This window comes from Panthera tigris, chromosome B1 (assembly GCF_018350195.1).
Source record: "Panthera tigris isolate Pti1 chromosome B1, P.tigris_Pti1_mat1.1, whole genome shotgun sequence".
Lineage (NCBI taxonomy): Eukaryota > Metazoa > Chordata > Mammalia > Carnivora > Felidae > Panthera > Panthera tigris.
The window spans coordinates 16,150,560-16,174,659 of record NC_056663.1 but is presented as its reverse complement, the minus strand read 5'-3'; the positions used below and the strand labels follow the sequence as shown (position 1 = coordinate 16,174,659).

The 24,100-nt window shown below is 39.2% G+C and overlaps 1 protein-coding gene across 11 annotated transcripts in view; it reads right to left on the bottom strand.

The window, feature by feature from the left end:
• Positions 1-24,100, bottom strand: part of SNX25 (sorting nexin 25) — a 134,075-nt gene that overhangs the window by 30,705 nt on the left and 79,270 nt on the right. For 8 of the 11 annotated variants that reach the window (XR_006216501.1, XR_006216502.1, XR_006216500.1 and 5 more), the window contains exons 7-9: positions 15,744-15,925; positions 3,843-3,974; positions 1,593-1,865 (exon numbers count right to left, since the gene is read on the bottom strand). Coding sequence is in view for 3 of the 11 variants with exons in the window: in XM_042982981.1 (XP_042838915.1) it covers positions 1,593-1,865; positions 3,843-3,974; positions 15,744-15,925 (587 nt within the window). In the remaining 8 variants the exon portion in view is untranslated. Of the gene's footprint in view, positions 1-1,592; positions 1,866-3,842; positions 3,975-13,929; positions 14,014-15,743; positions 15,926-24,100 lie in introns of those variants that run through there. The other 3 variants (XR_006216507.1, XM_042982984.1, XR_006216506.1) reach the window with 3 other exon arrangements.

The window sequence follows — 24,100 nt, the reverse complement described above, 5'->3', positions numbered from 1 at the left end:
GGTCAGTGATACATATTACCCTTGAGTCCTAGGTGAAGCTGGATAATTTTTCATATTTGTTTACTATTACCTTTCATATCAACTGTCAGTTCAAGACTTTATCCAATTCATCTATTGGGTGTTGATATTTTTAACTAATCTGCATAACCTCTTTTACAGCATTTACTTATTAACCATTTTAATTTCTGAGGCAGAGAGAGAACACGATTAAACTTACCGAAAAACATATAAAAAATTTAAAAAAAGCAAACTGATCTTAAAAATACAATGGGTGAAGGGGAGTGGGACATAGAGGCTTTTAGTTATGGAATGAGTAAGTCTTTGGAAGAAAAGGCACAACGTGGGGAACACCGTCAATGACATTGTACTAGCATTGTACGGTGACAGGTGGTACCCACACTGATGGTGAGCACGACACAACAAACACAGACGGCGAATCGCCATGTCGTGCGCCTGAAACGAATGCAACATTGAATGCTACCGGCACCTAAATAAAAAAATACACTGTGTTTCCAATTAATGTCAACAAACAAACGATGCTTATTTATATTTTAGGGGTGAGGTTTGGGGAAATAAGTATCAGTATCCTTATCTGCATAGCTTTAATCAGGAAAACAATTTTTTCTTTGACACTCAAAAGTCTATCAGCCAAAAGAAAGTTCCACCGAATGAAGAATTCTTCTTGTGCTGGAACATCACCATCACAGTAGCTAGAAATAGAGTGCCATAGAGATGACGTAAACAAACTTCAGTTCTAATAAATTGTATCTGATGGGGAAAAAAAGATGCAATGACTAAAGACTTTTGGCCGTGTTGGTGGTGGAAGACACAGAAAGTGTGAAGAACTAAGTAACAAATCTTTAAAAAGTCTGAATGAGTGAATTTAGCAACAGTTCAGAGACACCAACTTCTAATACCATCAAGAGCAAGCACTTGATTCCTCAGAGTTTGAGATATAACCGGGCAGAAAAAAATCCAAAACTAATTATTAGCTTTCTATGTAGGGTGACTGTAAATAAAACATTTTGTGTTTCTTTGTACCTTCACAAATCGTAAAGCCCTCTAAACCTTTAGTAGTAAATGAGAGATGGTAAATGAGAGTAGTAAATGAGAGATCTCCCAAATGATAGTACACTTAGGAGAATCAGACCCAAGTGAGGTGTGGCTGAGCAAGGTTTCTTTCAGAGAATCTTACTTCCATCTGATTTTTTAAACTCCAAAATACTTCTTGTAACTGCCCCCCACATTCTCTTCCTCTCCTCACTTACCCATCCTTTGTCTCTTCTCGGACTAGACTAAGTTCTACTGATTCTCTCATCTGGCCTACACCACCTTGCGGACTCTCTGTCCTCGCTTTTCAGGAGCCACACACGGGGTGTGTCGCAGGTAGAGACAGGGCTGGGAGGCTGCAACGCGAGGAAGTGGTGGTCAGTTGTTCAGAAGAACAAGGGAAGAGTGCACGAGTTCTACTTACGGTCCTGCATATTAAAAGATGAAGAGGTGCCCCAAATTTGCCTAAACAGTACGTGTCCGCCTGATCATATTCGAAGCTTAACCACTGAGAAGGAAGGAGAAAATTAAATGTGACTCACCATTTCATCCTTGCCGGAAATCAAGTGCGAGCCATGTTTTTCTTCCTCTTTTATCGTCAATTTCTCATACAGGTCACTGACAATAAATGAAGGGTAATACCTATCCTTTAGGGTCTCATAAACATCACCCTGGATTTTGCAGAACACTTCAATACCTTTATTTCCTACAAGACACTGCTGGATTTCTTTGTAGAGTGATTTTTCCACAGGTATTTCTTTGCTTTCCACAAAGAAATTCTGGTAAATTTCACCAACTAATTGCGGGATTTCATTCTGAAAAGACAGGAAGATGAAAAACAAGAAAGGTAAGAAATATCATCTCTGACAAAAATATTTTTCTTCTGAATTCTCTCCATCTTTAAGCTGGAAGGAAGACATTGAAAATGGACACTGCTACTGGTACCAGTGGGGGTCGTTGGCGTGCGTGTGCACAGAGTCAAGGGGTAAGAGTCTGGCTCCCGAAAATGAATACTTTATGCTGAATAGTTAACGAATATAATTTCTACTAAATGCTGGCAGGGGAAAAGTGGGAACAGTTCTCGTCTTGAAACGGATTCCTTCTTGCAAATCTGAATTCCACAGCTCAGTTATCAGCTAAATTCAATTTGGCTTTAAAAAATCTAATATAAATAATTGGAAGTGCCATTTTTCACTCCAGAAGTCATTATTATGTAATTTAAGAAAACAAGAAAAATCTTCTCCAGAATGATGATGTATTGCACTATAATCAAGCTTATATTAGACAGCTTACTCTTAAACATCATACTAAGGTCACAGCCAGTCTGTTTCAGAAATGCAAACATCTCTTCTGATTAACATAACATTTATATTTCCTCTGAAAACATCTCATTAATTCTAGGAATGTTACACAAAGTCTTCAACAGGATTAAAAAATGAAGACAAACAACTCAATGAATATTGTGAATTTAACAAACATCTCAGAACTTTTACACCCAAATTAGTGTTGTTAGGTCAAAATAAGGCTATTTCATGAAGCTATATACTTTTATTGCACTGAAATCTTTTAAATTGTTTCCAGGAGTTTAGGAAAATTCTTTAGATTGCTCTTCACAATATTCCTTTGAGAGCAGCCAAAAGTCATTTGGAATCAAGTCTGATAAATAAAATATACAATAAAGTGGGCAACTGCAGTATTGGATAAAATGAGGTAACTTGTGACTTACAAAATAACAATAAAAGGCATTTCTAAGAAGATTTAAAAACACTGTGAGACTGAACTTAATTCCGAAACCAATGTAGTATGTGATTTATGATGTATTTTAATAGTATTGAGTTCTAGCAATACTCACATGAAGTGCAAAGTGCAATGTACCCAGTGACTTTTGTGTTTATTTTAATAAGCCTCTCAAAATACATGTAATGTATATACTATACATATTGTCATGTATATTTATAGACACATATAAACATACATATTTCATATTCTTTAACTCTTAAAGGTACTGAGAACTTGCCAAGTGCAAAATACAATGCTTATTGGGGCTTTTCATCGTTAAGAGGCATCTAGAACCAAAAATCTTTTGTGTTTTTTTTTTTTTTTAATGTTTATTTATTTTTAAGAGAGCGAGAGACACAAAGCGTGAGCGGGGAAGGGGCACAGAGAGAGGGAGACACAGAATCCGAAGCATGCTCCAGGCTCTGAGCCGTCAGCACAGAGCCCGATGCGGGGCTCGAACCCATGAACCTGTGAGATCATGACCTGAGCCAAAGTCAGCCGCTTAACCAACTGAGCCACCCAGGCACACCCCCCACCCCCACCCGCTTTTTAAAGGTTTTTGTGTTTCTTAATTCAGTCATATTTTAAATGAAATAAAAGAAGAACAGTAGTGTAAAATATGCACATGATATTAAAATAACAAGGTTATGAGATTGAGGTGTACATGACAAGATCAATTCATTGTACTAGCAATGTGGATGTATATAACTTTTTTTATAATGTGCTAAAAAAGCAAACCAAAAAAACTGCCTGAAAGTAAATTCAGTATTTTGGTACATTTACGAATCTGTTTTTCCCTTGACCACACATTCAGAAGTATCTTTTTGTGAAAATAAAATATAATTTTATTTACCATTATGAGCTGGAACATAATTCCATTATTATATTTGGTTTTAAATAGTCTTTTAATGTATATTTATCTTACAGCTTCATTGAGAAACACAGACACACTGCCTAACATGCAAGTTTTCACCAGCTGGTGATTAATATTTCTTTGAGCCTATATATACTACCTTGTTAGCACTCTTCAGATATTCCACCGACTCCCAAAAACTAATCAGAGCTCTCTTGTCCATCCTTTCCATGTACATTCGAAAGTGCTCTCGGTAGAACGTATTGGCCAAAATATCTTCAAACTGAAGAATCTATTAAGGAAATTTAAGGAAAAAAAATAAGGAAAACGTTAAAAACTTAAAAATAAAATTCTAAATATCAGTTTCCTTTAACTTTCAATGGATTGGTGTCTACATTCAAGAAAAAAAAAAGTCTCATTTTTTAAGGTCGTAGTCAACCTAATACAGTATTTCTCTCAACTTCCTAAATTTTAAATGGAAAAAGTTATTCAGTATTCAAAATGTACATATTCATAAGTGCCAATTTTCAATTAATCATTCACTCATTCAGCAAAAGATTTATTTGGCATCTACTCTGTATCAGGCACATTTCTAGGAAATCAGACAAAAATCCCGGCCCTATGGGATAAACTGCTAAAAGTTAATAGATACCCATAATAGAAAAATTAAAGAGAAATATATAAAAGACCAGGAAGCTGGACTCTAATAATTTGACATTTTTGCCTTCCATCCTTATACTTGTGATGAAAATTATTTTATATCTTGCTCCTTCACTTACAGTATCATATTCATTTAAGATATCTTTTGTAAGCATCATTTTAATTAGTTCATAATATTGCACTATATATCAAAATGACTCCTTGGTTTACTATTTTGTATGCTTACAGAAAAAGAAAAAACAAATCTGAAGATACAGTGGGCAAAATCTTGAGCACAGGCTGCCATAGTAGAAGAAAGCAGATCACTTTCATAATAATTCATAACTCAATTAATTAGGAAAAATCCCTCAAATTAATTTAGAAGGAACTGAACTCCCATATCCTTAGTTCTTAGTTAATTAAGAAAAAGACCTGTAAGTATATCTCAAATGCAATTAAAAGAAACACTTATGTTTTAAGGTTCTTAACAATTTATATTGTGGCAGTGGGAAATTTTTTGGAAATGTGACCAGTAAGATCTTTCTAAAATCAAGTGCATATGATCAACACAGATTCAACTCTTCTATCAACAGTGAGTCCTCAATAGTTTCTGTAAACAGAAAGAGGCAGGCATTTTTCTAACAACTTCTGGTAACTCATTAAAGGAGACAGTCATCCCATGCTACAGACCCCTAACAATTGGAGTCCATAAATATTTCAGACTATTAGGATTTAGTTTACTAACTTTGGAAAATCATAGCATGTATCTTTATGGAAACCCTACCACTAAAGCACTGTGACATACAAATTCTAACTGTACATGGTCCATGGAGGTTTGTAGGAGCCCATATCAACTCGGGCTAGGGATAACAGATCACTCAGAGAGCTATCGATTTTTAACATAGGGAGAAGCCGAGCAGAAAGGGCATTCGACAAATTCTAAGAAAGTCTCCCCAGTATAATTTTCCTTTGATCAAAATGAATTCCAAATTAGATACAAATTCACATATCTGCAAAACCAAGTCCAAAACATCTTCTAAAATATTAGCCATTTTTAGACTTTTGTGTTTTATGAATATGCTATGTTCAGTTCCAAGAGTGCAAATATATACAAATAAATGACAGCAAATATATCTAAACCATAGTTCAATAGGTGACATATCTCTTAATTGGCCAATGGATTAACCAAGTTCTCTATCCATTTTTTTTTCCTCTCTTGAAAAAGAGAATTTCACTGTGTAACATCTACACTAATGGAATGGGTCTGGGTGGACAGGATGCATAGATAGTACACTTCAAAGTCAAATGTATTCATCTGAGATTAACTCAATCTCAATTAATTTGACATTAATTAATTTCAGTAAGCCTGAGATTTTTGTGTGGAAGTGAAAAGAGAAGGGTGGGTAGGTCAAAGTTGACACCACTACTAAAATAATCATTTTTTAAAAACTATCGATGATATGGGGCACCTGGCCGAGGTGGCTGAGTCGGTTAAGCATCCAACTTCGGCTCAGGTCATGATCTCACCATTTGTGAGTTCAAGCCCCACATCCAGCTCTGTGCTGATAGCTCATATCCTGGACCCTGCTTCAGATTCTGTGTCTCCCTCTTCTCTCTGCACCTTCCCAGCTCGCTCTCTCTCTCTCTCTCTCAAAAATAAACATTAAAACAAATTACAAAAAAAGTTAAAAACTATAGATGATATAACACTAATTAAAATTTACTAAGGGCTTCCACACAGCAAACACTGTGCTCTTATTTGTTGGGTCAGCCTTTTTTTCTGTCCTAAGACCTCTGGTAATTCTGGGAGGAGAGCTACCACAGTCGATGGTCTCTAGACTGGATCTGGTTTCATGATGCATATTTTACAAACTTAGTTTTATGTTTTGTGTGGATTCCCTCTTACCCAGCTAGTTAATTTTTCTCCAGGAAAATTTCCACCAAGCACTCAAAAGTACCTCAGGGCCTTAGAGGAATAAATGTGTTCCTAAGCACCCAACATGTTACCAAGAGTGACATAGGATTCTCTAGTTACAAAATACTCATGAGAATAACTCCAGAAAACTAATGAGAATATGTAGAATTAGGATCTTGGGAATAATGTTTTATCCTAAAAGGAGAGGTTACAATTGGATTTTTCTTACATCTGTATCATCACTAAACATGCCTCCTTAACAATCAATGCCAGTAATAACATTTATTGAGTGCTCTTATACTAAGTGGTGTACTTACCCTCCTATGTTCATTATTTAATGGTTGCCATCTATAGGGTATGCACAAACTATCCCAATTTTACAACTGGAGTACAAAAAAGCTAACTAACTTGCCCAAAATCAATCCCCAGTAGATACAGAATTGAGAGCCAGGCTTTCTGACTACGCAGCACAGCTTCTTAACCATAATAAAATAGTTCATCTCCTTAAGAGATTACCTGATTTGTATTTATAGCAAACTACAAATAGTATGGAAGTCAAGAAGGAAAGATGCATTTAGGAAAAATGCTCTATAAGAACTCCAACAGAAACAGAAAGTCAAGGAATCTTTTCATATTCAAGTGCAGAGTCCTGGGCTACACTCAGTAATGTTCTTGGTCTTGGATCAAATACATTGAGATAAAAACCGATCTTAGACGGTGGGTTGGAAGACAGTGGTGGAGTAGAAGGATCACAGGCTTGCCTCATCCCATGAACACAACTAGATAACCAATACCTGAATACCCCAGAAACTGACCTGCAGACTGGCGGAACAAACTCCACAACTTTATAAAGGTAGAGAAGAGGCCACATAGAAGCAAGCAGGAAGTGCGGTGACAGACTTGGGAGAGAAATGGATCCTTGTGCTTCAGTGGGGAGGGAGCCAGGGTCACAGACAAGGGTGGGACACCGGGGAGCGCAGGGGAAAATGGATTCCCACAGTAATTGGCTTAAAATGTACGAGGGGTCTAATTTTGTGACTTGTGGCAACCAACAGGGCTTAAAGCCTGAACTTCTTTCTAAAGGTCAGTGGACTTAGAGGTGCTTGGGTGGCTCAGTCGGTTGAGCGTCCAACTTCAGCTCAGGTCATAATCTCAAAGTTCGTGGGTTTGAGCCCCGTGTCCATCTCTGTGCTAACAAACAGCTCAGAGCCTAGAGCCTGTTTCAGATTCTGTATCTCCCTCCCTCTTTCCCCTTCCCCTGCTCATGCTCTGCCTCTCTCTGTCTCTCAAAAATAAACAAATGTTTAAAAAAATTTTTTAGGGCGCCTGGTTGGCTCAGTCGGTTGAGTGTCCAACTTCGGCTCAGGTCATGATCTCGCAGTCCGTGGGTTCGAGCCTCGCGTCAGGCTCTGTGCTGACTGCTCAGAGCCTGGAGCCTGTTTCAGATTCTGTGTCTCCCTCTCTCTCTGACCCTCCCCCGTTCATGCTCTGTCTCTGTCTCAAAAATAAATAAACGTTAAAAAAAATTTTTTTTTTTTTTTTAATTTTTTTTAAATAAATAAATAAATGGAGGTCAGTGGACTTGGCTGGGATAGAGCCCGGAGGGCCCTGCACTATTCTTGGAGAAAAGGCAAGCCAACAACTCATGGACATACAGCGTGGAAACAGCAATCTGAAGAGCACCTGGGGCACCAAGTAGGGAGGTTATTTACTCATTTTGGAGTGTATCCCAGAGAGGCAGCATTCATGGAGAGACCACTCTGAGAATGAAGGAACTGGCCATAGCCATCTCCCACCACCACCCTACATGCTACTAAACAATGAATGAGTCAACCAGGAAATCAAAGAAGAAATTTTAAAAATACACGGAAACAAATGAAAATGAGAATACAATGGCCCAAACCCCGAGATGCAGCAAAAGCAGTTTTAAGAGGGAAATTTATAGCAATACAGGGCTACCTCAAAAAAACAAGAAAAATCTCAAACAACCTGACCTTACACATAGAGGACCTAGAAAAAGAACAACAAAACCTAAAAACCAGCAGAAAGAAGGGAATAATAAAGATTAGAACAGAAATAAAGGATATAAAAACTAAAAAAAAATTAAAAAATAAACCCGCTATAGAACAGACCAATAAAATCAGGATCTGGTTATTTGAAAAAACTCAATAAAACTAATAAACTTTTAGCCAGACTTATCAAGAAAAAAAGAGAGAGAAAGACTCAAAATAACAAATGAGAGAGGAAAAATAACAACCAACTCCACAGAAATACAAGTAATCACAAGGGAATAGTATGAAAAAGTATGTGCCAACAAACTGGACAACCTAGAAGAAATGGATACACTCCTACAAACATATAAACTACCAAAACTGAAATATGAAGAATTAGAAATTTTTTAAGACTGATAACCAGCAAAAAAATTGAATCAGTAATCAAAAAACTCCCAACAAATAGAAGTCCAGGGCCAGATGGCTTCGCAGGTGAGTACTACCAAACATTTAAAGTACAGTTAATATTTATTCTTCTCAAACTATTCCAAAGAATAGAAACAGAAGGAAAACTTCCAAATTCATTCTATGAGGCCAGCATTACTCTGATCCCAAAACCAAACAAAGACACCACTAAAAAAGGAGAACCACAGGCCAACATCCCTGATGAATACAGATGCAAAATTTCTTAACAAAATACTACCAAAATGAATCTAATAATACATTAAAAAAATCATTTTCCACAATCAAGTGGGATTTCTTCCCCTAGGCTACAAGAGTGGTTCAATATTCACAAATCAATCACTGTGATACATCACATCAGTAAGAGAAAGGTAAGAACCACATGATCATCCATTCATGATAAAAACCCTCAACCAAGTAGGTTTAGAGGGAACATATCTCAACATAATAAAGACCATGTATGAAAAACTCACAGCTAACAACATCTTTAATGAGGAAAACCTCTCAGTTTTCCTAAGGTCACGAACAAGAAAAGGATGTCCACTCTCACCACTTTTATTCAACATAATACTGAAAGTCCTAGCCACAGCAATCAGGCAACAAAAAGAAATAAAGGGCATTCAAATTGGTAAGAAAGAAGTAAAAGTTTTACTATTTGCAAATGACATGATACCATACATAGAAAACTCAAAACACTCCATCAAAACACTGCTAGAACTAACAAATGAACTCAGTAAAGTCACAGGATACAAAATCAATGTACAGAAGTCTGTTGCATTTCTATACATCAATAATGAAGTAGCAGAAAGAGAAATAAAGAAAACAATCCCATTTACAATTGTACCCAAAATAAGATATCCAAGAATAAATCTAACCAAAGAGGTGAAAGACCTGTATTCTGAAAACTCTAACACACTGATGAAAGAAATTAAAGACAACCAAAAGAATGGAAAGACATTCCATACTCTTTGATTGGAAGAAAAACTATTATTAAAACGTCTATACTACCCAAAGCAATCTACACATTTAATGCAATCCCTATCAAAATATCAACAGCATTTTTCACAGAAATAGAAGAATCCTAAAATTTGTATGGAACCACAAAAAAGCCCTGAATAGTCAAAACAATCTTGAAATAGAAAAGCAAAGCTGGAGGCATCACAATTCCACACTTCAAGTTATATTACAATCAATGGACCAGAGTAGAAAACCCAGAAATGAACTCACAACTATGAGGTCAATGAATCTTTGACAAAGCAGGAAAGAATATCCAATGGAAAAAAGATGGTCTCTTCAAAAAATGGTGTTGGGAAAACCAGACACCAACATGCATAAGAAAGAACTGGACCACTTTCTTACACCATACACAAAAGTAAATTCAAAATGGATAAAAGACCTAAATATGAGGCCTGTAATCATAAAAATCCTAGAAGAGAACACAGGCTGTGACTTCTTTGACACAACCTGCAGCAACTTCTTTCTAGATACGTCTCCTCAAGCAAGGGAAACAAAAACAAACTATTGGTACTACATCACAATGAAAAGCTTCTGCAAAGGAAACAAGCAACAAAACCAAAAGGCAGCCAACATAATAGAAGATATTTGCAAATGACATATAAGATAAAGGGTTAGTATCCAAAATATACGAAGAACTTCTCAAACTCAACTCCCAAAAAAACCAAATAATCCAATTAAAAAATGGACAGAAGACATGAAAAAATATTTCTCCCAAGATGATATCCAGATAGCCAACAGACACATAAAAAGATGCTCATCATATCTTACCATCAGGGAAATGCAAATCAAAACTACAATGAGGTAACACCTCACACCTGTCAGACTGGATAAAATCAGCAACAGAATAAACAACAGGTGTTGGTGAGGATGTGGAGAAAAAGGAACCCTCTTGCACTGTTGATGGAAATACAAACTGGTGAAGCCACCGTGGAAAACAGTATGGAGGTTCCTCAGAACGTTAAAGACAGAACTACCTTATGATCTGACAATTGCACTACTGGGTATTTACCCAAAGAATACAAGAACACTCATTCAAAGGGATACATGCACCCCTAAGTTTATAGCGGCATTATTTATAGTAGCCAAGATTTGGAAGCAGCCCAAGTGTCCACTGATTGATGAATGGATAAATAAAAAGTGTGTGTACACACACACACACACACACACACACACACACACACACACACACACACACTGGAATATTATTCAGCCATAAAAAGAATGAAATCTTGCCATTTGCAATGACATGGATGGAGCTAGACAGTATTATGCTAAGTAAAATAAGTCAGAGGAAAACAAATACCATATAATTTCACTCCTATGTGGAATTTAAGAAACAAAACAATGAGCAATGGGAAAAAGAGAGACAGAGAGAGAGACAGAGAGAGAGAAGCCAACAAACAAACTCTTACCTACAGAAAACAAACTGATGGGTCACCAAAAAGGCGGGGGGGGGGGGGGGGGGGGGGTGGGCGTGAAGCAGGTGATGGGGATTAAAGAGTGCACATGTGATGCATACCGGGTGATGTTTGGAAATGTTGAATCACTATATTGTACATCTGAAACTAATATAACACTATGTTAACTAACCGGATTCAAAATGAAGCTTAAAAAAAAGAAAGAAAACTGATTTCAGAGATCAATCATTTACTGCCACTGATTTCCACACCCCTTATATTTTCATTTCCTCTTCTCCCTTTATTTTTTCTTAAATTCTTCCTTCCATCTTTCCATTTGGGGGCCATTTGAAAAGTGAGTGTACAACCTTACAAAAAATAAAACAATACAGATTTTTTTGTTTTCATATTCAGATGAAAACAAAGCCAGATAGGAAGGCAATACCGTGTAGGTAAAATTGTTCAGGATTTAGAGGTTTGAATCCTGGCTTTGCCAGAATTTCCAGTTCTGGGAGCTCTAAGTGACTCCGTCACGCTGAGCCTCAGTTTCTTCTTCTATAGACTGGCAATAGTACCACCTTTATGGGTGGTACTTTATGGGTTGTTGTGAGACTTGTCATAGCTGTTGTCAATGACAAGAGACAACAAAAACTCATTAGGAAGAAACTGAACCAAGATTTTGGCTAAAAAAGAAAAGACAATGACAGGTGCCAAAAATCAGGGTAGTTAAGAAGTAACTTACTAGATAAGTAAACACAGGTGAAAGGAATAGGTCAGTGGGTCTCAAGTGGGGTTAAGAGAAAGATTACAAAGGGGTTGGTAAAAATTTTTGTGGATGACAAATACAATTACTATCTTGACTGTGGTGATGGTTTCATGAGTACATACATATGTCAAACTTATCGAATTATATACTTTAAATATGTACAATGTATTGTAGATCATTATACCTTAATAAAGCTGTTTAAAAATTAAGGCTTGACAACAGAATTGCAGAAAAATGATGTATACAATTTTATACTAAAGACTCACTTATGGGAGTACATATATTGGAGTAATTTTTCTATTCACAGATCACTATATTTGATTTGCTAATATTTTGTTAAGAATTTTTTGTTTAGGTTCTTGATGAATATTGGTAAGTAATTTTCATTGTTTTAATGTTTTTCTCTGGTTTGGTGTCAGAGTTATGTTGGTTTCTTATGAGGAGTTAAAGTAGCTTTCTCCTCCATTTTTTGAAATAATATTGCTAAGATTGATATTATCTTTGTCTTGAATGTTCAGTAGAATTCACTAGTGAAATTATCTGGGCCGGAAGCTTTCTTTGTGGGAAGGTTTTAAATTATATATTCATTTTCTTTAATACACCTAAGGCTACTCTGATTTTTTATTTCTTTTTGAGTCAGCTTTGGTAATTTGTATTAATACTTGTGGGATACAGTTAAGGAATTTGTGTATTTTATTCAAATCGCGAAATTTATTGGCTTAAAATTGTTCATAATATTCCTTTGTTTTCCTCTTAATGCATCTTAATGCATTACATACAACTAGAGTGTATAATCATCTTTTCAGAGAACTACCTTTTGTTTTCATTTATTTTTCTCTACTGTTTTTCTGTTGTCTATTTCACTGATTTCTGTTGTTATATTATTTCCTCTTTTCTAGTCATTTTAGTTTTCATTTGTAGCTTCTTAAGGGGGAAGAACACTGATTTTAGACCCTTCTCCTCCTCCTTGTTCTTCTTTCTCCTTCTTGCAAACTGTGAAGTCATGACCTGAGCTGAGATTAAGAGTTGTACACTTAACCAACAGCCACCCAGATGCCCCGACCTTTCTTCTTTTTTAATATAAGCATGAGTGTTTCCTTCCAAGTACTGCTTTAACTGTATCCCACAAGTATTAAGATGTTATATTTTCACTTTCATTCCATTCAAACTAGTTCCTAATTTCCCTTCTGATTTCTTGATTCAAGCTTTATTATGTTGTTTAATTCTTCAAATATTTGAGAATTTTCCAGATCTTTCCAAATCCACTTGGTCAGAGAATACAGTCTGTATAATTTTAAACCTTTTTAATCTGTTGGGATTTGTTTTATTGCCCAGCAGTATAGTCTTTCTTGGTGAATGTTCAATATATGCTTGAGAAGAATGAGTATTCTGTTGATGTTAGGTGGAATGTTCTAGAAATGTCCATTAGTTCCCATTAGTTGTACTAGTGTTTACATTTTCTATATTCTGGTTTTTTGTTTCTTTTTTTATCAATTACTGAGAGAGAGGTGTGAACACTTCCAATAATAATTGTGGATCTTTTTTCCTCCTTTCAGTTCTGTCAGTTTGTACTTCACGTATTTTAAAGGTCTCACTGATTGCATACATATTTACATTTAGGATTATCATGCCTTCGTGATGAATTGACCCCTCTATCAGAATGAAATGTTCTTCATCCCTAGTTATATTCCTTGTCCTAGTGTCTATTTCGTCTGATGCTAACATTAGCTACTTTATATTTCTTATGCTTTGTGTTTACATAGCATGCCTTTTCTCCTCCTTTCACTTTCAACCAATCTTTGCCTTCATATTTAGTTTCTTGTAGAGGGCATATAATTCTTTCCTATTATTTATTTACTTGATCACTTTCTTTTAATTGAGGGATTCATCTAATTTTGAAGACTAAGTTCTGAAATAAAGTTAGGTGGCGATTCCTCTGGATTAAATATGATTAGGTTATAGCAAAACCATTCTATCCATGTACGGCCCCAAATTAACCAGTCTTACCTTTAGAATAGCAAACCATTATAAACATTAGAATTCTGTAATATTATCTGAGGCTTCCAGCCTGAAGTCTAACAGAAATGATTTTCCTCTGAGGTTAAACTGTTGCACCAGCAATGGGTTGTGCCTTTCCTAAGTATCTGGAGAGACAAGTCAAAGTGGAGGTAAAACCAGATTAAGCCTACTTCTACTAAATACTGCCAGGTAATGTATACTGACATCACTTTCAGCTCTCCTAAAATGAGCTTCTTTTATGTTTCCCAAGGTTTTCTTTTACCATAAGATCTAAAACCACATCATCTTTTGACTAGGTAGCAAACCATCAGGTGCTTCTTCTAGGTGCGTATCGCCCATTTTTACTGGATCACTTACCTTTCTATTTTATAATTATATGGGACTCTTTGCAAGAAGAGACTCCATCTTACTCCTTTTGGATCCTAGTACCTTGCACTGCAACTGAGAGACTGTGGACACACAATAAATGTCTGTCGAATGAATAAATGAATACATGGGACACATGAAGAGAACCTCTTCTATGAGAAATGTGGCTGGAAATCTATTAGAGTCCAGAGGCTGACAAGAAAGAGGAAGAAAGACAACATTCAACCTGCCAAATCCACTCTCTCTTCAACGTTCACCAAAAGGTGAAATTTTCACTTTGTACCACAAAGCCAAAACTACAGAAAGGTATATTTGCTAACAGCAAAATAAACAGATCTCTAGTGGTGAGGAGACGCCTCTATAAAACAAGAGCTATTCGGGGCTTCATTTGTACCACTTGTGTAAGATATTGCGGAAGAACTCTGGCTTGTGTTAGAGTTGGTTCAAGGTGGAACATACACTATCCTGAAGAAGCTCTAATGAATACTGGGCCATGTACAAGAAAAAAAGGTCAAAGCTCATCACTGGAATACGAGGAAGGGAAAAATCACAGATAAGCATCTGAAGTCAAACCAAGAACTGAAGAGGAAAAGATCAAGAGACTAAAAATCCAAATAGGTGAGGTCAGAGGCTGTAGCCAGAGTTAACTTAATACTGATGGTGGCCTCTTTGTGACTAAGTGCCTTCTTTCAAAAGAGGAGTTTGGAGTTTGCCCTGAAGTCCTGTTCCCAAGTGGTACAAGCAAGCCCTTCCGGGAGTCCCACTACCGTTTCCTTCAATCCTAGCGTTCTCTCAGTCTTAGAAGACAAGCTTGGGTCCTTCACAGTATACAGCTGGTGCTGAGGTAGGGCTAGGACACTTTCCTAAGCTCCATGATTTCAGGACTCAGTATCAGACAGTCCAAAGTTTTGTTCAAAAAATAGTCGCTGATATATTATGGCTTAGTGAGAAAGCACTCAGACTGTGTAGCAACTAGATCTGGGTTTATATCTAGTTCTGCCTCTTCCCACCTGGCCTTAGGTAATTTACTTAAACCAACTCTGTTTCTTAGCCTTTAAATGGAAATATTGAGAGATTCAAATTTCATAGAGTTGTGGTGAGAGCTAAGTAAAATAACCACAAGATACTTTCCATTCCACAGGTGGTTATTTCTTTCCAACTGGTAGTGGGTAACTTGACTGGGCCCTTACAAATGTAAGCATGTGCCTCTGGGACAGGAAAATACACATGGGCATGCACACACACACACACACACACACACACACACACACACACACACCGTGCCTATCTCTCATACCTATCACCCTTCACAGAAGTCAAGGACACCAAGTAATACAGCTCTTTGACGTGTAAAAGCAAACATGTGAGTCTCTGTTCTGGAACGTATGCTTTATGTTAAATACCAAAAAGCTAAAATATTGGATGGGAGATTACATGAATGTTTATGATAAACATGAAATGGTCAAAACAAGAAACTGCAAAGTTCTACCTTCTGGCTTTGAGGCCCTTCTCCCTCATCCAAGGCCCCATCCTCTTGCTGGTCATAGGCAGGGCCTCCCAGGATTCGGATTCTCTTCTCGCACTGCTTCTTAGCCACAGTCAGTTGGTTAATGTACCTTTTCATATTCCTGGCCCTTAGGAGATCAGCTTTCATTGCAGCAGTTTCTTTACCTTGAATGGGATGGATGGACAGGACCCAGTCAGAGGACAAGGTATGAAAAGGGGAACATAACAACACTGAAAAGATCGGTATCTGATGTGGTACATTTTGAACAGTGGGTATTGTTCATGCTACACACATATGTATATATACTCTCAAAGAGAAACACCATTAATTTCTAAATATAATTTGTACATATACCACTGAAAAATCCTACTCAAAGGTAAAACATTAACAAAAAAAACCCTCTCCTCTGTATATATATACTCACATGTGCATGTATGTATGTGTATTTAAATATCTTTACATGTATGTGTAATGTACACAGAGCCATTCATAAGCATGCAGTGAGTGCTCTGTGTCAGGCACTGACGAGGCATTCGGGACTCAAGACCAATTGTTAAATCTCGTGGATTTCTAGCAAGGCAGAAATCCAAAGGTAGGATTAGCAATTACAAGCATAATATGGGCTATAAAGAAAACGTGTAGGTACCCTTGAGCTGCTTAACCAACGCTTCTAAGCCAGGTTTCCCTAAGCAAATTACATTCAAACAAAATGAAAAAGGAGTGGAGTGTGGCAGACAGAGGGAGCAGCAAATATGAAAGCGAATGCCCTGAAGCAGGAAAGAGAGAGCTTTGGAGGAACTGCAAGGGCCCGTGAAGCAGGTGCAAGGGAAGCTAGAGATCCAAAGTGAATCTGGAGGAGGCAGGAGCCAGACGACATAAAGCTGTTTAGCCCATAGAAATAACTTCAGCCTTCAGTTCAATAGCACTGAGCGGCTTCTAATGGGTTTTAAGCAAGAGTAGGTCATAAATGGATTTATATTTTTTAAAGATTATACAGCAAGGATAAAAAAAATAATTGAAGGTAAAAGACTGCAGGTAGAGAAACCAGTTGGAGTAGCCAAGGAGGGAGATAGTGGCCTAAACCCAGGTCATGGCAATGGCAGGAGAGAAGACTGGAAGCATCTGAGGATGATTTATAGAGAACAGGACCCTGTGACAGCAAAGAGGACAGTGGCTGAGCAATGTAAAGAAAACAGAAGTATCAAAGACGGCTCCCAAGTTTCTGCCATGAGCAGCCATGGAGGTGGTGGGGCCAATTATGAACCAGGGAACATTACAGGAAAAGCAGGTTTATGATGTGGCAGATGATATTTGGCAAAGGTGGTCACGATAAGGTCTTTCATCTTACTTACTCTTTTTACTGTGTCACTTCGACAATCTCCCTCTGAGAAGTAAGATATGTGCTCCCTTTTCTCGAATCTGGGTGGGTTTGTGATTATGGAGTAAGTGAGGTGATGACTTCTAAAGCTAGACTGTAAAAGGCCACTGACCTGGAGCCCTGAGCCGCTTGGTAAAGTCATCCAGCAGCCATGAGGCCTCCACGCTTTGAGGACGCCTGAGTGGTCAATGGAGAGATCTCCACGGAGAGGCCCCCCCCAAGACCACAGCCCTGGCTAGGACCTCAGCCCACATCCAGTGGCACCCTGGCTCCGTGTGCATACACCATCCTAAAGGTGAACCGTCCAGCCACAGTCAAGAGAGAAGAGCCACTCCTGCCGAACCTGCTAAAACCGCCAATTCGGGTGCAGAAGAAGTACCTGCTGTTTAAGACACTGCACTTTAGGGTGGTTTGTTACACAGCAGACAACAGGCAAATTAAAGGCATTTGGCTACCTAAGCAGAGACATAAGGTGTGGAGTTCAGAAGCGTTCAGCACTTGACGGTAGCTGAAGTTGCGGGAGTAGAGACAACCCAGGAAGAACTAAAATGGTCCCAGTACATAATCTAAATAAACCCTATATTTAATGGCGAGAAAGAAGAAAAGAAGCTGGCAAATGAGCTGGTGAAGGAGAGATAGAAGGTAAATGTGAGAGTGCGGTTTACGGAGAAAGAATGTCAGCAAAACAGGAGAAACAGTATTTCTTGTCTGTTACTGCAGAGCCTCCTAACTGGTCAGCACGCTTCCACCTTCACCTCCCCTCCAGTCTTTATCTCAGCACAGCAGCCAAGGCAAACCTATTAAAACATCAACCCAGGGGCACCTGGGAGGCTCAGTCGGTTAAGCATCCAACTTCTGCTCAGGTCATGATCTCACGGTTTGTGCGTTCGAGCCCTGCATCGGACTCTGCACTGACAGCTCGGAGCCTGGGAGCCTGCTTCTGATTCTGTGTCTCCCTCTCTCTGCCCCTTCCCCACTCATACTCTGTCTCTCTCACAAATAAATAAACATTAAAAAAATTAAAAACAAAAAACAGAAAAACATCAACGCAATCACATCATTCCTGTGCTCAGAAACCTCCCCCAGACCCCCATTTCACCTGCAGCAAAAGGCAAAGCACCTTTAAGGGGCTCTAAGGCCCTACACTCTCCAGGCTCATCCCCTCCTACTCTCCACAGTCAGCCACACCAGCTTCCTTGCGGTTCCCTCCTTTTTAAAATAACAGCTTTGTTGACATATACTTCACATACAATTCTATTTAAAGTGTAAATTTAACTGCATTTAGCGTATTTACAGACTATGCCACCATCACCACACTTTTTTGAATACTTTCATCACCCCCAAAAGAAGCGAGGTACCCATTAGTCACCCCAACCCTCTCAGCCCTAGGCATCTTTATGGGGCTTCCTCTATGGATTTGCCCATTCTGGAGACTTCATGTAATGGAATCACGTAACACGTGGTCTCTGGTAACTAGCTTCCTGACCACCCTGGGTGGTTCCCTGCTCAGGGCTGTTTTATGCCTCCTCTCAGTGTGACCCTTCCATCCCCCACGGATCTGCATGGCTCACTCCTACCTCCTTCAGACCCTCAGTTCAGGTCTCAGGGAAGCGCCTCCCTGGGCACCCTATTTCTAACAGCAACCCCCACCCTATAACACTGCCTTTCTCCCGCTCTGCTTTACTTTCTCCATAGCACGTATCATCACACTTCTATTTGACTTATTTATCCTGTAAGTAGATCCTCTGAAGGTCGGCATTTTGTTTATTTATACACTACTGTGCCTCCAGCACCTATAACAATGCCTGGTAACACAGTGGAGCTCAGCAAATGTTTGCTGAAGGAACAAGTGAGCTGTGTCCAGTATTACTGAGAGGTCAACAAAATAGCTAACATTTTGCTAAGTGCTTACTATGTTTCAGGTATTATGCTTCTCTAGAACTTGGCCCCTAAAGGAGAGAAATAGCATTCTCACCTCCCATTCTTCAGTTTACTCCAACAACATGGTTTCTACTCCTCCTCTCCACCAAATCTGCCGTTGCCAAGATCACTAGTGACCTCCATGTCAAATACAGTGGAAAGTTTTCAGTAGAGTCTGGAATCAGACTTACATTAGAATCCGGGCTCTGACACTTAGGAGTTATGTGGTCTCAGCAAGAATTTTTTAAGGTTTAATTTAAAAACATTTACGATGGCAGGTTTCCTTATGTTGGCATTATATAATTTCAAGTAAAAGCAAAAAAACTTACACAAAATTGATTTTTAAACATGACTAAGCATTTAGTCATTTCCTTGTGGAAAATGGACTGGCTTTGCATACACAACATAAAGGCAGGGCTGGGTTGAAGGAAGGCTTGTTGTTGTTGTTGTTGTTAATGGGGGAGAGATGAGCTGGTTTTAATGCTCATTTAAGAGAGAGAGAGTTAAGAGTTAAGAGAGAGAGAGGAGAGAGAGGTGAGGTGACAGATGGGGAGTGGCATCCAGAAGACAAGCAAATAGATCAGCTTTGGAAAAAGGCCACTACAGTAACATGGAAGACAGAAGAGAAGGTGTACATAAAGCAAGTTTGTATTCTGGTGCCTAGAAGCTGGGGCGGTTCCCCTCACATGGTCTCTGTTTCCCCAAAGTAGTAAGGTTATCTGCTGAGAGTGAGGTAAGTAAAAAGGGTGAGTGGTCAGAGGCCTGTGGAAAGCGAGGGGAGTATGAAATCCCCTGTGGAAAGCACAAGAGCAAACTCCCTTCGGAAACAGTGAGATTGTTTTAGGCAATGTTCAGGGCCATGTTCAGGGCCAAGGTGAGCACTCGATAGATATAAATATTCCTAGGCAGGTCAGATCAGCCTTCTGCAGGTGGGTCAGAATGTGCTTGGCTTAGATCAGAAGTACCCACAATAAAAGAAGGGAGTCTGTGTACTGCTTCTTGGTGCCTCTTAATGTGGAGTCTAAGTAATGTTCTATAGAACTCAGCAGAGACCATCAATTCCCTAGGACAATCACTATTACCTCTCCCATGTTCCACTCAGTCAATGTGTGCAAATGCCTGAAACAGTACCAAGGCAGGCTGAACAAGTAACTGAAAAGACCTAGAAGAGTACCACAAAACATGTGATCTTTCAGAAGCAGCTTTTGCCAGTACTTAGCACAGAGGGTAACAGGTAGACTTCAGGTCAACAGACGGCCTTGTTCCAGAGGGTCTGTCTGATATTATAGGATGACTTTTCTGTATGTGTGCTGAGGGGATATTTTGTCAACTTGTCCTACGCTTGGCTGACAGGCCCTAACCAAAGAACTTAGTAACTCAACATTCTTCTTCTTCATCATCATCATCATCATCATCATCATCATCATCAAATACTTAAATAATATTTGAGTCCCCTTAGTGGCAGAGTCCCCTTAGTGGGAAGATAAAGGTAAATGTAAGTCTTTCCCCAAATTAGTCTGTCACAAACTAGGATGCTTTGTGTGTATGCCTAAAGAAATACATGCTCGGGACAGTCACATTTTCAGAAAAAAAGTTTTCATTTTTAAAACATGTATCTTTAAAGTCTCAATTTGATACATATTTAAAATACTCTTAAGTTTGGGAACTAAAGAACTTCCTTTTATAAAATAAATCTAGACCACAATTTTAATTTGGGGTTAAAATAGGCTATTAAAGAGACATATATAGCAAGAAACTGACACACATTTATCAACAACCACATTCTTCTCCTAAGAAAACATAAAAGCCTTTCTAAAAGCACAAAAACTAGAAGCAAACTCCAAAGAGAAGGAAGAAAGAAGGAGAATAAACCATCTAAAACCCAGCTGCAGGGCTGAGAAGAATATTTTTATGTTCTACTTGAATGTCGCCTGCTCACGTGAATACGTTCTTGTTTGTTAAAGGGCGATACAATGCCATTGTCTGATCACAAAGCTTGTTGCTAACAAATTCAACAGCAGCTTGTTGCTTAGAAAATTCTGTTTATTTTTGCCTCAGAAAACCAATGCCACGTTCAGGGCTAAATGACTAACATGGACCTCATGCAGCCCATGTGTCTGTGGCACAAAGATCCTTGTAAATCCGCGACGCGGATGAATATGCTTTGTGACCTGAAAACCCATTCAGCCCGGAAATATCCAGGCCGAGAAAAGTATAGGCAAGTGGGTTCGCGACAATACGCTGTGGCCCCGCTCAAATCAGATTCATGTAGCTGCTTCTCTGTAGAGCGTTAGCTGCACGCTGTGCATCGTTACAAATCGGTTAATCACACAACTGTTTGATCTAGCTTAAAAAAGAAAGCCAGGGAGATAAACAGTGACGGGTGAAACAATGGTTGGTAGCGGCTCTTTTAAACTGGTGCCAAGATGAATATACAAGTGACAGAGTATTCTAAAGCAATTAGTTATGAATATTTACTGTTCTTCCTTCTGGATAGTCCAGATTTTAGTGAAGTCAGAACAAAAGAAAACGGGTTCACTGGGTTCCTTTGCTCAAAGAGAAATTTGGCTTAGACGTTAGGTGAACAATTTTGGCTACAGAGACATCACAGTAGACCTATGGCCAACAGCATAGCACTGCTTTTTGCTTTAAACCTTCTGCCCGTGATATAGTTCTTCCTTAAGGAAGTGAGAGTGTCTTACAGTAAAATACAAACACCAGGGAGAACTATTCAGCACTGTTCCTAAGGAGGCAAAGGAGAGAGTGCAGTCATTTACCGTGCAAACCAACAACTCCAGAAATAGCACAAGCATAAATGGATTGAAATGGCACCATTTTATTTTTTCAGGTACTAGACAATGTCAGGAGCAGAGTATTGTTTCTCCTCTCCCGGCACGCTACCAAATCCCAAGGCATCTCCTAACAGCAGCACTCTCAGCAGGTTGGTTGGGGGATTCAGGGGATAACAGAGCAGGGTTTCTCATCCTGGACACGAGAGACATTTGGGGCTGGGTAAATTTGTCTTGTGGGGGCTGTCCTGTGTAGAGCAGCATTCTTGGCCTCTACCACTAGATGCCAGTAGCATCCCTTCCCCCAGACGGGACAACCAGTAAGGTCGCTGCACGCGACCAAATGCCCTAGGCACCCTGGGGACAAAATTGTGCCTTGCACCTCCACCCTACAGAGAAGTACTAATATAGAGGTATAAACTCTGTGACAGTAAAGTAGACAAGGCTGCACACTCACCCCTTCCCCTGACTCCCCAGCATGTGGTTCTCCTCCCCAGGATGAACAGGCCTCCTCATGCCCCCTCAGGCCCTCAACGTAAAGAATTAAGGGAGCTCCTCACTGGAAAATGTTGGGCCTCTATTCCTCAACTTGTGTCCACAGATGAACAATCCTTTGAGTCTTCACTGTACATGTAAATACAAGTTGTTTTTTTTTTTTTTTAAGTTTGTTTTTGAGAGAGAGAGAGAGAGAAAACAACCAGGGGAGGGGCAGAGAGAAAGGGAGACACAGAATGCGAAGCAGGCCCCAGGCTCTGAGCTGTCAGCACACAGCCCAACTCAGGGCTCAAACTCACAAACCCTGAGATCATGACGTGAGCCAAAGTCAATCACTTAACCAACTGAGCCACCCAGGTGCCCTTAAATGCAAGGGTTTTTTCTTTCTTCTTTTTTTTTTTTAATGTTTATTTATTTGGGGGGAGGGGCAGAGAGAGAGGGAAACACAGAATCCGAAGCAGGCTCCAGGCTCTGAGCTGTCAGCACACAGCCTGACACAGGGCTCCAACTCAGGAACCGTGAGATCATGACCTGAGCCGAAGTCAGACACTTAACTGACTGAGCCACCCCAGCACCCCGTAAATACAAGTTTTAAGAAACTCCCTTGAGAGGTGGGTTCAAGAAACAGGTATGTATTTACCTAGGGCCTGGTCAAGTTTCAAAATGAAAAATGGTGCTTGATTTCTTAACACGAAACTGACACCAGTTCTCAGCAGTCACTAATCATCACAAACTTCTTCAAAATGATCTGAAAACCACCTCAAAAGCTGCCCGAGAACAAACGAACAATCAATCAGTACATATATATACACACATATTTATCTTACTTTTCAACTTGAGGCCAGTATGTTCTTTTTCAAAAAGAACAAATGGGATTTTCTTATCATACCGAACACCCGGATTTCATAGTCTGAAGTGTCACTCCACTTTAGTAGAAAGAGTACTTGAGGAGTAAGCAGAAATCATAGCAGGAGCTGATGGCGGAACCACTCACGTTATCATGGGAGAAGACTACAGAGATCTTGTAGTTTGACCTTGCCCAGCCTGGTCAGACATGCTTACAGCACACTTTCTACTTCCTCCCTTTAAATGTCTCAAGTACCGAAACTTGTAGTACTTCCTTTGGCTTAAGGTCCTCCAACATGCTTGCGATACGTTTTTAAAGTAGTGTCGTATCAACTATATCCACACAGTAAATTACCAGGAGAGTCCTGCTCCCAAATTGGAGCCATGAGTTGAACAGGTACAAGACACATACTTAGAACACAGATCTGGCCCAATAATTTGTAAGCTTTTACCAGGACTTTCATAACATCTACCTTTGTGAATAAGCAGCATGGTGGGAAGAGACCAGGAGTAAAAATTAGGAGACCCGAGTTGAAGTTCCAAATCTGTGTGTGACTAACTAGTTCTAGTTACACAGGGTATGTTGCTTACTATCGCTGAGCCTGAACTTCATTTGTGTAAATGTGGCTGTTAGAATATGCGAGGATTAAAGTTTTCTTGGGGTACGGAGGTGGAAAGACTCCTACAGTGTTGGGAGACTACAGAGAGAGTAGTGGACGTGCCCTGAGCCCTTCATCCTTTGAGGCCAAGAACGGGTGGGGGCCAGGGGGCCTGGCAGGATGCTGGCCAAGGGATAGCAGGAACTAGAGGCTGCCGTACTCACAGCAGGAGAGCCGCTGTGGCAATGGGCTGGGGCATCTTCTAAGGTCAGGCAATTCAGAAATTAGGAGCCATTTGTATCAGATTACAGC